Source organism: Mustelus asterias, chromosome 12 (genome assembly GCF_964213995.1).
Source record: "Mustelus asterias chromosome 12, sMusAst1.hap1.1, whole genome shotgun sequence".
Classification (NCBI taxonomy): domain Eukaryota; kingdom Metazoa; phylum Chordata; class Chondrichthyes; order Carcharhiniformes; family Triakidae; genus Mustelus; species Mustelus asterias.
In genome coordinates this window covers 35,391,411-35,404,037 of record NC_135812.1, presented here as the reverse complement: position 1 = coordinate 35,404,037, position 12,627 = coordinate 35,391,411, and the positions used below count along the sequence as shown (strand labels likewise).

At 39.2% G+C, this 12,627-nt stretch overlaps 1 protein-coding gene across 9 annotated transcripts in view; it reads right to left on the bottom strand.

Annotated features, from left to right (window-relative positions):
* mtmr4 (myotubularin related protein 4) overlaps positions 1–12,627 on the bottom strand; it is a 176,186-nt gene that overhangs the window by 79,505 nt on the left and 84,054 nt on the right. For 7 of the 9 annotated variants that reach the window (XR_013499101.1, XM_078225024.1, XM_078225023.1 and 4 more), the window contains one exon: positions 9,410–9,499. Coding sequence is in view for 6 of the 9 variants with exons in the window: in XM_078225024.1 (XP_078081150.1) it covers positions 9,410–9,499 (90 nt within the window). In the remaining 3 variants the exon portion in view is untranslated. Of the gene's footprint in view, positions 1–4,873; positions 4,954–6,988; positions 7,072–9,409; positions 9,500–12,627 lie in introns of all 9 variants that reach the window. The other 2 variants (XM_078225028.1, XM_078225029.1) reach the window with 2 other exon arrangements.

The following is a 12,627-nucleotide window of genomic DNA, read 5'->3' as shown; positions in this document are numbered from 1 at the left end:
CATCATTCAAGTCATTGATAAAGATGAGAAATAGTTTAGGCCTGTGACACGCAACTAATCAGTTTGCCAACCCAAAAATGAGCCACTTATCCCCACTCTCTGCTTCCTGTGAGGTAAACACAGTAAGAAGTTTAACAACACCAGGTTAAAGTCCAACAGGTTTATTTGGTAGCAAAAGCCACACAAGCTTTCGAGGCTCTGAGCCCCTTCTTCAGGTAGCCAATCTTCTATCAATGTTAATATGCTTCCCCCTACACCATGAGCTCTTATTTTACATATTAACCTTTGATGCAACTTATCAAAAGCAGTTTGGAAATCCAACACTAGATCTACATGTTTCCCATTATCCATGTTGCTTGTTACTTCCTCAAAGAATTATTTTTTAAAAATGCAATCATACATGATTTCTCTTACACAAAATAAATGGTCACATTTTTTGTGGGACTACAAAGATACAGGGCCAGATGAACCAAAGATGGATATATATGATAAAGGGGTGCAGTGTGTGCATGCACGCATGTGCATGCGATAGAGTCAAGTAACAAAACAGTGAGGAGCAATAATAGAAAGTCTCAGAATATGCAACTAACTTTCATGCTCATAACATTTTCCAGTTCCTGCTTTCACATTTGCACATTCTAAAACTCAACTCCACAAATTGCCATGTTAAATATCTGGCAAACTCGACTCAAACTAGCCACTGTGTTAATACATAGTATGTCAGGTCATTTTATTCCCCATTAAGCTTTAAAACACATCTGTGATGGGGTTAATTTTTTAATGAATTTTTTTTGTTTTGAGAACGGCTGGGTTTAAACCCACCATTCAAGCAGCCCATGTAGGAAGAAAATAAAGCTACTCGATCCCTTTCCTTTAAGAAACTCGATCCTTTATCCTTCTGACAGGACAAAAGGTCGGACGACAGAATGTCCACCATTGTGCACAAGCCTGTCAGCTCTGAATCAGTATCACTGGTGGAAATCAAACAAATTTTGCAGTAAGACGAGCAAAATACTGCTGAAATAAAAATCAAAAATGGCTCATCAGTTCGGGCAGCACCCGTGGAGAGAAACATAGTTAATCACAAAATCCCTACAAGCAGGAGGAGACTATTCGGCCCATCGAGCCTGCACCGACAACAATCCCACCCAGGCCCTATCCCCGTAATCTCTCATATTTATCCTGCTAATCTCATGATACCAAGGAGCGATTGAACATGGTCAATCAACGTAACCCGCAATCTTTGGAGTGTGGGAGGAAACCGGAGCACCCAGAGGAAAGACACGCAGACACGAGGAGAACGTGCAAACCCCACAGACAGTCACCCAAGGCCGGAATTGAACCTAGATCCCTGGCGTCGTGAGGCAGCGGTGCTAACCCTAATCTTTCAGGTCGAGTGACAGTTCTGATGAAAGGCCACTCAGCTCTTTCTATTTCTCCCACCAGATGCTGTCTGACCTACCAAGCTTTTACAACATTTTTTTGCTTTTTAAATCCATTGCATTCATCACTATCAGAATTATGTGCAGACTTGAATTATCCAGAATCTAAACCAAAGATTCCTGTCAATAAAAATATGAATTTCAGTCGCGTCAAAAACACAAAAAAACTCTAATCACCAATATGTAGCATTCAGTAATGGAGAACCTCAACCATGGCCCCATGTGAACCTTCAAAACGAGTGGCAAGGTAACAAAAATGAAAATCAGTAATAGTTTTGAGTTTTTCAATCAACCAGTGATTGTCCCTTTCCATTAGCAGTTAATTCAAACAATTTACACCCCTACCTGCAATGGTGCAAAGATTCACTGAAGTCTTCGAGTCATTTCCAAAAGCTTTGGATCTCTCTACCTCTCTGAATTTTTTCTCCTTACAAATCCACAGGCTTTTAATCATCAAGTTAGTGCTGCCCAAACACTGGTACTTAATTTACCTTATTCTTTGATGCAGTCCTGCATCAGGGACTATTCTCAATTTAAAATAAACACAACTACTAAAATATGTTTGAGGACAATACCTATTCTCTCAAAACTGTAGTCCATTACCATGCAGTGCACAGAGCATTCAATGGAGAACAAAACTTTTAGTTACTGCATAAATTTCTTTAAAACATTAACTCATTCATTAAATACTTTTTAGAATAGCCAATGGACTGGAATCTTGTTGCAGTTTGATTAGTTAACTTTATTAATGAGTGCTGTAACACTGCAATATTCATCAGTAAAAACTATCGGCGGAGACATGAACCTAACATCCCTATACACTACTTGTCTACTAAACTTAATAAAATCTTTATTAATTCATGTTTGAATTAAGGGCAAGTGCCAGCACCTTACCGTATTACCATATTGCATCAATCTGCATTTCTAAAGGAAATGCTTTTGAAACTACATAAATCTATGCCTTGCCAGTCTGACAAGTGTTCCAGGTCAGTCTAGCACTCCCCAGTGTAGCTCATTATCTTAGCTACATGGAGCGTTTTAGGCAGCTGCTATGCTCGGATTTCTGCTGAAATCCCTTCTACATTAGCACTGCTTGTCCATTTTCTCCCAGTAAAATTCCCTTTTACCCACCCCACAAGAAAAAGGTAGCATAAACTTGAGTCTGAGGTTTCTGTAGCTTCTTAATGAGGAATACGGAAAAGTAACTGGTCTGTAATTTAAATATAAAAATGCTTCTGCACTTTTATTTTTTAAACCATCACTGTTCTTCAAAAATGTGCCAGCTCTCCGGCTATGACCTAGTTCTAATGAACTGGGTTGCAGGATTACAGGTTAGAAATGCCTTCCTAAACACTTCATTCGTCAGATAGACTGATGAGCTGCTGGCTGATGTGTTCTCCATCTCTCCATATGAAGATGCTGTTTTAATCTGATCTTTAATTAAACCATGGGAATTCCAACTGCTTTCATTTATTTACTGCAAGGAAATCATCAAGGTCACCAGTACTTTCCCAGTCTACCCAGTACAGCACATTATTTTACACGCACAGCAAGTCTGCAATTTTACCATTACAGCTACTTAAACAATTGAAGATCACAGTTGTTCTATCAGGTTACGTCAAATTATTAACCAAGGTTGCTTGTATTTTTTTGCAGAGCCTGATCTAAGATTTTGGTATATTGCTACCAAAGCATTGCAAAAGAACTACCCTCAGTCAATCTTGTTTAATATAGTTGCTGAATTAGTTCAATGTGACTGAAATCATTTCCTTTTCCCAGTAACAATCTAGCAATCACCAGTACTTGACCCTAGCATTATATAGCTCAAAGTGCCCTCTCCTGACACAACACATGCTTTGTCCTAAACTTATTGTACCGCTAGGTGCTTTCTCATAATTTAAATGAGCACAGTACAAAAACCTCACAATAAAGACTGGCATTTATATTGAAACTTTCACTGTCTTAGGATGTCCCAAAGTGCTTTAGACTCACTGAAGCATTTTAAGTGAGTCACTGCTGTAATATTAATAGTAATACATTATAGAAATCAAGAGTGCTATACACCTATTCACATATGATAGTAATGCCCTTGGTGCTGAATTTGACCATGCACATTCCAGATAGATTTGATAAGAAACCATTTTTGTTCATGAATTTCCAATTCTGGCTTCAAACATTCTTTAATAATTGGGTATAGCAAAAGTCTGTATGAGAAATCTGATTCAAAAAGGTTAGTCTGATGGCAATGCCAGTGGTGGAGGTCATTTAACTTTGTCAGTGATACTCCCAAGAAAGGTTAACTAGCTCCAACAATAAGTGGTTAATGTTTCAGAACTGCTCATCATGTACTTACAACACAACGTACCAGCATCATGTAAAGGGTGCAACCAAATGCACTACACAATTATATCTTCTTAGAAAGACAAAACACATCTATTCCTTTCCCAGAGGCAGAGAGAGGAGGCAAATGCCATCATAGGTGGGAGAACAACTTGATAGCCAATTATAATAAGAGTGGGTTCGTTATGGATATCGCTCTCTGGGCAGTCTCTTGACCAGACTGGGAGAAGAGATGTCAACCCCTACAGCTCAAACAATTGGATGAAGTGACAAGGAATAATGGCAGAATGCACAATCATTTCACTCCTGTCCTCCCAGACAAACTTCCTCAGTCACCGGAAAAGGCATTGCTAAATCACAAACACTGATTCTGAAGGAAGTACACACTTAGAATTGTTTTGAATCAAGAGTTAGCTACAGTTGGAACCACATTGCAATGTGTGTGGGAGGTTTTTCTTTAAAAAAACAGCTATAGAAGCTACGGTTCTGAAGAAAAAGAACAATTTCAGGAAGCGATTATTCAATATACAGCATCAACAATCAACCTTCTGCCATAGTGGGTGCAGCAACAACATAAGCTAGGAGAAAGAAGATGAAGACACTCAAAAGTTCAGACAGAAAACTATTTATTATACATCAAATCTAGCGAGAAAACTGTCATTCATGGGAAAATTCAGAAAACCTATCAATACACACTTGTTAATTAGTGGTCCTGAGACAATCAGTTCAGCATGCATGTGAGAGATTACAACATGAACTATGCAGCCTTCTGATGCTCCACAGATATAACTTACCCACCCCACCCCTCATGGTTCCAAATCTCTCTCAGATTCATGTCCAGTTGGTTATTCCCCATGGGAACCTAAATAGAGCTGATTAACTGGGAGAAACAATTTATTCCACCTAAAATAGCCTTTCAGCATCTTCAAAACCATGTGCATTCATCACATCAGTACTGTGCATCTTAGAAAGACTTGTTTATTAGAGCAGCTTATCATCGTTCACACACATCTATAATTTATATCAACAAAAATCACGTCCTAGGAATTGCTCTCACTGAGAGCCAGCATGGACACAAAGGCCCAATTTACCTCTTTCCGTGCTGTAAACTTCAACTGTTCTACATTGTTGCTTCTTGCTCTGAGGATTTTCACTAAGACTACATTCCTTCCTGAAATAGCAAGACAAGTCTGCTTTACACACCTTTATGTACAGAGCTGTCAGCGTAACAAACTGCTAAATATACTATCACTTTGCATGGTAAAGTCAGAGACACACAATGTTGAACAGCTCTCACTGCGCATGGCTGAAGGAGCAGTGGTTCCATAAAAGATTCACACACTGATTCAAGATCCAAACCGTATTCAAATTAAATGCACTCCTATATACAAATTATACAAAGAGAGACTACAGAAGCTGATTTCATTTATATCTGACAAACTGGCGGAGTTGGGGTGAGGTGGTGGGGAATATTTATTGATGCATTCAAGTTCATTACAGCTTGTAACAAATTCAACCCCAAATGCAACAGGAGAGAGAGCAGTAGATAGAGGGGTGAAGGAGCTTGGATGAAAGGGTGACTAAATGAAGGTCCATCCAGGAAGGCACGAGTAAAATTTACATGTATTCTGCCATTATTCTGAGTTACGTCCCTGGCATCCATTTGAATGGCCTAGAGAGGGGTGGCAAGCTCCATTTCCTTGGCATTGGATTGATCAGGCCAACAAATTGATCAGAGAACGATATCCATACCTTGCTTTTATCAATCAACCATCAAACTGTTCTCTCGTCTTTAGTGCATTTACCTATTGTCTCTGCCTCTGAATAAAAATAGTTGAGTTTTGTCTTTTAGCAAAGATATAATCGTAGTGCTACATGAGTAAATGTCTTTAACTAAGTTCAGCCCCATGCTACACAAAAAGTGAACTATACCATAAAGGGAGAGTAAACATATAATTCAGTGCTTCACTACACAATAACACCTACTTCATTGAAATATCACAAAAAGCAGCCATTCAGCCCTTCATTTCCTTATTGACTCTAAACCCTGCCCTTTCTTGTACCTGTTTTAACAAGTTTCTTTTTCTAATTGTAAGTGAAATGCTTATGCAAAATACTTCAACAGCAGATCACGTTTAGACGTGCATAAAATACTCACAATCGGTACACCTGAAGTGTAAAACAGCCAGTTGTACCAGAAAAACGACACCAAAGTGAACTAATTATAAACCCATCACTTGTGACACAGCAAAATAAGCCAGGAGTCAGTGCATGTAGTATTGGGCATGATTTTGTCTTGTAGTATGTTGTGAGATAAAGTATGCTCAATTATGTTCTGTTTTAATTCAAAGCTGAAAGTTTAAAAAATAAAAAAATTGTTTTGACAGCCATTTTATGGTGAGTGCTTTTATTTTTGACTCTCAAGACACCACCAGTAAACATTTCTGAATTGGTCCAGGAGGCTGTTTGATCAGTGTTGTTTGAGCTGCTTAATAAAATAAAGATATATAACACTTCACGATCTCAGGAAATTCCAAAGCATTTTACAATCAATTCTTGAAATGTTGTCACTATTATAATGTAGAAAGACTTCCATTTGCTCGTTTCCTTTTTCAAATTATGTTTGTTTTTTAAAAATCGCAATAGAATGGAGATGTGCATTATCAACACAGGAAGGAGGCATCTATGCCAATAATGTTGCTTTCTCTCAACCCCACTGATGTAGTGAGGAAGGTTTTTAGTTTTAGTTGTGAGTTATTGGAAGATGCTGCAGCTAGCTAAAGTTTATCCTATTTATTACAGTCAAAACCTAATTGATTGGGATATAATTTTGAAGAACTCCACAATATGCTGCACCTCCACCAAGCTACTGTGAAGCTTTGGTCATCCTATGGTTTGAAAAAATTAACTCAAACCATTCTGGTTGTGAGTTTTGACAGAAGTTCTAGCAAGAGATCTAACAAAGTGTCTGAAAAATAGTTTTTTTGCAGTTGTAAGATCCTGGGTCCAGCTTCCTAAAGTGTAAAATTAATTTAATCTGATTATGAGCACGCATTAATCATAGTTACACATTTCAGACAGTAGAGTGGAGTCGACTGGAGATGGGTAGATGCTCTGACCTTTACCGTGAGAGGTGGACAGGGGCCACTAAAGCAAAGAATGAGGAAGGTTGAATTTTAATTCCATCTCTTTCATTGAGTACTCACAGCTGCTCCTCTCTGTTAGACAAGACAATTTTGGATTCTCATGCTGTAGATTAGAGGTGACCTCTCCATCAATAATTCACAACCTGAAGAAATGAGACTCCGCATTTATAAGTGTTCACTTTCTGGGCAAGAGATGTTGTTTGGAGTTACTAACAATTCTCACATCATGCTTGCATGGATTGAGAATTGTTTAATGGATGCAAAACAGAGAGTAGGAATAAATGGGTAATTTTCAGATTGGCAGATTGTGTGACAAGGAGGATACTGCAAGAATCAGTACTTGGGCCCCAGCTATTCACAAACTATATTAATAATTTGGATGTGGGGACCAAATGTAATACTTCCAAGTTTGATAATGACACAAATCTAAGTGGAATGTGAATTGTGAGGAGGATGCAAAGAGGTTTCAAGGGATTTAGACCGGTTAAGCGAGTGGGCAATTACATGGCTGATGGAATACAATGTAGAAAAAAAAACAGAAATGCAGAGCATTTTTAAATGGTGAGAAATTGGGAGGTGTTGGTGTCCAAAAGGAACCTGGCTGCCTTGTTCATGAGTTACTGAAAGCTAACATGCAGGTGCAGCAAGCAATTGGAAAAGCAAATGGAAAAGCAAAACCTTTATTTCAAGAGGATTTGAATACAGGAGTAAAGGTGCCTTGCTACAATTGTAGAATGCCTTGCCGAGGCCACACCTGTTGTATTATGTAAAATATTGGTCTCCTTTTTAAGGAAGTATATATTTGCTACCAAGGGAGTACAACACAGATTCACCAGAATGATCCCTAGAATGGCTGGATTATTCTCTGAGGAGAAATTGAGGAGACCGGGCCTGTATTCTCTAGTTTAGAAAAATGAGAGGTGGTCTCACTGAAGCACGAAGTGGTGTCTAAAACCAAGGGACATGGTCTCTCAAGGGGCAGGACATTTAGGACTGAGATGAGGAGGAATTTCTTCACACAGAGGGTGATAAATCTTTGGGATTCTCTACCCCAGAGGGCTGTGGAGACTCAGTCATCAAGTACATTCAGGACATAGATCAATAAATTTCTAGATTAAAAATATGGTAAATGGGAATAGTGGAGGAAAATGGTACTGAGGTAGAAGATTAGCCATGATCTAGTTAAATGGCAGAGCTGGTAAGGTGGGCCATATGGCCTACGCCCACTCCTATTTCCTACGTTCCGATTAAGAGGTCATTGACATGTTAATTTATAGGTTTAACTTCCTGTGGTAGGTTTAATAGGCATTTAATGTATAGATGTGGAGTGGTGAAAGTAGGCCAGTACTACGTGGTGATTTACCATTTACAGCATTTTTCTTCCTCATCATATAGCGTTAGCCAATTTGCACTTTAACAGCAGTATGTTGCTCAGTCACCATAATTTTAGAACAAAATCTGATCCTTTATGCATCGACCTATTGCCCTGGCAGAAATATCCTTGTTCAGTTTAAAAAGATATTGAATGGCATAGTGCTATATTAGTCAGCACCTTTAAGTCACTGCAAAAGGAGAGTCCAGCCGTACCACAAAGGGAGAGCAAACACATAATTTAGTTATGTGCTGCTACAGGAGCACCTACATTGAAATGACAACACAGAAGGCAACCATTTGGCCCTTCACCTCTCTCCTGTTTCTTCAACTGGAGCCATCTACTTTAAACCGTGCCTTTCCCCTGCATGGTTGTCACATTTAAAATAGATTATTTTCCGATTACAAAATTAAGCACTAATGCAAATTGCTTCAATAACAGCCATGTATAATCAGCTCCAGGAGAAGAGTAAGCAGAGTTAGACTGATAGTTACATTATAACCGGTTCTTTTAAACAATTTAGAGAAGCAGTGAAGGCAATTTAGAAAAAGCTAGGGAACAGAATCCATTACATTTCAAATACAAATGCCACTGATCCTTTCCCACTCTATACCCCACACAAAGTCTTAGTAAAAATGTTTTGCATGTTCATTAGGATACTGTGACATCTAGCTTTAATACTCACAATAGGTACACTTGGACAGTGTAAAACACCTAGTAGTACTAGATAAATTATACCTAAGTGAAGTGGTCCAATTATATATGTATGCGATATAGTGGAATAAGGTAGGGATGACCAACAAGTAACATTGACATTATTTTTTTTATAGTGGGACAGATAAAGACACCAGCAATAGTGTTGATGTTATTTGTATGGTGAGTAACATTAAAGGGGCATGCAATGTATAGTATGGTGGCATGCTGTGCCTAGACACACTGTATCACAATCAGGCAAGGGTAAATGAAAGCATTAGCATGCTGAGTGTAACTTTGGATGGAATGGGAAATGGAGATGGGAAGCTAGGCAGTTGTGCCACACCCTATGGTAAGACACACTTCTGGGGACAGGGGGAATTGTCATCAGAGAGTAATATCATTGCAGACAGTACCTGCAGGTCCTCCTCCTCCTTTACCAGCTCTTTCCGTGGGAATAGGTCCTTGGCCTGGATGTACTCCAAACTGGGTGGCCCCTCCTCACCCTGTCAACAAAAAGAGACATGAATCAGTAAGGTGATATCAAGCACAGAACATGCACGGCATGCTTAGAATTGAGGAAACTACAATAGGTACAATATGTGAACGTATGGAGGTTAAGGAGGCTCGGTGAATTAATTTTGATGAAGGTCCCATAACTAAACCTCTGTCCACTGGTGATTACAGCACTTCATAAAAATAAAAAGCTTGGCTTTTTTTTTGCAACAAATAAGTAGTCCAGTTCGTCCTCACACTCAGTCACTGCCACGGTAGTGGAATCTTACCACCTAAATAATAGAAGGAATGCAAATTTTAATGGGAACTCAGGATGTGTTTATTGGACATAGTACCTGTTTCTTACTGCCAATCAGAAGTACAATTTGCTATTACAGGAAGCCAAGTTACAATCCAGTTGGGGCCCAGAGATTTTTTTTAAAAAAAAGTTGACTGAACTCCCAGTTACCCACTCTGAGAATAATGCCACAAGATCCAGTGATTTTAAACAAACAAAAAATAAACTTTACAATAAAGTCAGAGGTAAAACAATTTATAATATCCATCTTATACTCTAACATCCAGAATTAACACAAGGTAAATTCTGAGTGAACAAGCAAATTGTCATCAAATACACCAAACAGCATACTAAATGGCAGATGTGACCAAGACAGACGACATGGATTTCTCAACAACCTACCTAAATATCAGTGACCACTGGGTCATATAATCTTGTCAAAAATCAATCTCCCTGATGAAGTATTTTAACTCTTCACTTTCAAAAATCTAGCCTCTAAATCCCTCAAAAGTCAGGGTTGCCTCAACACTACTGACCTTCCAATTCTTTAATCTTTTCTCCTGAGGCTGCTTTCCACAGGATTCACAAAATTGCATTCCAGCCTAATTTCCAACTCTTGCGCAGACTGCCAGTGGCACTGCCCTGGTTTTCTCCGAATTCCAGTCTCCCAGCTGCACAGAGCTATAAACAGCTCCCATGGTTTCCTCTGAGCCCTAACCATCTCTAGCACAGAACCAGCGCCCTTCCACCACTATCTCAGCTCACCAGGATTTTCCTAAGCTGTCATTTCACTGAATGACTCCAAGGGCCTCTCTGTGAGCTGCAAACCACACAAAGTCCAAACTGTAATCAACAGATGCATCAAATGTCTCTCAGGGCTTCTTTGATCCCTGGCTGCCTGGAGTCTACACATTGCAGCACACTTTCAGTACGGTCCCTACCTTTGACAGGTATTCAGATAAATTAAAACTGGAGAACTTTAGGTTCCGTCTTCATGATGATGTAGCCTGCTCTGATCTATCCTCAAATTGACCTCCAAGCCAATTATCCTTCCTTTACAATTTCTCCAGCCAAGTAGTCCACTTGCTTTTTTATGGCTCCATCCTTCTGCTCTGACTCTATTAGACAAACATTGGTAACCTCCTGAATTTGCCATTTCTTTTAGGTGTTCTGGCCACCTCTAAAGTCCAGCCTTTTAGTTAACCTTACCTTCACATTAACTTTAAAATTTATAATATGAACCATGAACAAGACATTCACAACAATTTAGCAATCATTTCAATGTTGCTGCTGTCCTGCATTATGAGCCTAAGTCCTTCTAACAAAGGTTGGCTTACAGACAAGAGAGCCCTCTAATGACAATGAGGAAACAGCATTCCTAGCTGATTGCTCCACTCCATTGAGTACTGGTGCTGAGGTTAATTGTAGCAGCGCCCGCAACACTCCAACTTAGATCAGCCACAGATTGAAGATCAAACCTTAGACTGCAGGTGTGCAGTACTGGAGACTGACTACCCTGAAGATTACATTTACATTTACTCACTAACCATTGGGGGGGGTTCCAGGCGTGTGTGCTCACTGCAGTTTTTAAATCAAGGTTTAAAAAGAAAATCAAACAGCACTTGAACTTGATTTAGATAAATCAACAAGGAAGAAACTATGGATTATGGAGGGGCTAGTAAGAGAATATGAGGCCCTGGTTCACTCACATCCCTTTCTGGTAAAGGGCAAGTAATTTGTTTTTATTCATTTATGGGATGTTGGTGTCGCTGGTTGGGCCAGCATTTATTAGCCATATCTGAGGACATTTACAAGTCCAACATATTGCTGTGGATCTGGAGTCACATGGAGATCGGGTAAGGACGACAGATTTCCTCCATAAAGGACATTAGTGAACCAGATGGGTTTATATGGCAATCAATGGTTTCATGATCATCATTATTCTATTCTTTCAAGACTTTTATTGAATTAAAATTTTACCATCTGCCATGGTGGGATTCGAACCCAGGTCCCCAAAGCATTACCCGTGGGTCTCGAGATTACTAGTCCAGCAACAATACCACTGCCTCCTTTTAAATACCTCTGAGATGCACAGTGTCAGAATGAAAAACCTACCACACTGAAAATTTCAATTAATTTATAGTGCCTCATTTTGTAAAAATAATTGTTCAACACATCGCTAGTTTAGTGCACTTCCAAAATAAGATAAACATGAGCATTCCTGTCTGATTTCCATATTATAAACTAGTGCACTTGAGGATTTAGTTCCAGACACTACAGTTAGAATAATATTGCTCGATTTCAATCTTACCTGATTTCCCTTGGAGGTGTTGATGTAACCTCCCCAGAGGTATCAGCAGAGTGGTGACACTAACGTACTGCTTATTTGATAGAGGGATGTAACAAACTATGCTTCGCCAGCACACACATGAAATACCAACCATTCAATCACGCTATAAGAATACATCATCATCAAAGCATGTGTTCTGTTGTATCAACAGATCCAAAGTGTTAAATTTGGAAAGTATTTAACTTTAGAATTATAGAATCATCAGTACAAAAGAGGCCCCTCAGGCTATCGAATCTGCACCGATACGCGAGAAACACCTGGCCTTCCACCTACTCCCATTTACAACACTTGGCCCATAGTCTTGAATGTTAAAAAGGTCTCTCCTCACATCCTCAAACTTAAAATCAGTTGCACGAAAAGCAGGATATTCTCTGCATCAACTATGCAATGACATATTGTACAAGGAGTAGGACATTATTCCAATGGTCAGTGAAAGAGAATGGGCTGCCCAGAGGGTGTGATATTGGATGCCCTCTAATATCTCTATGATT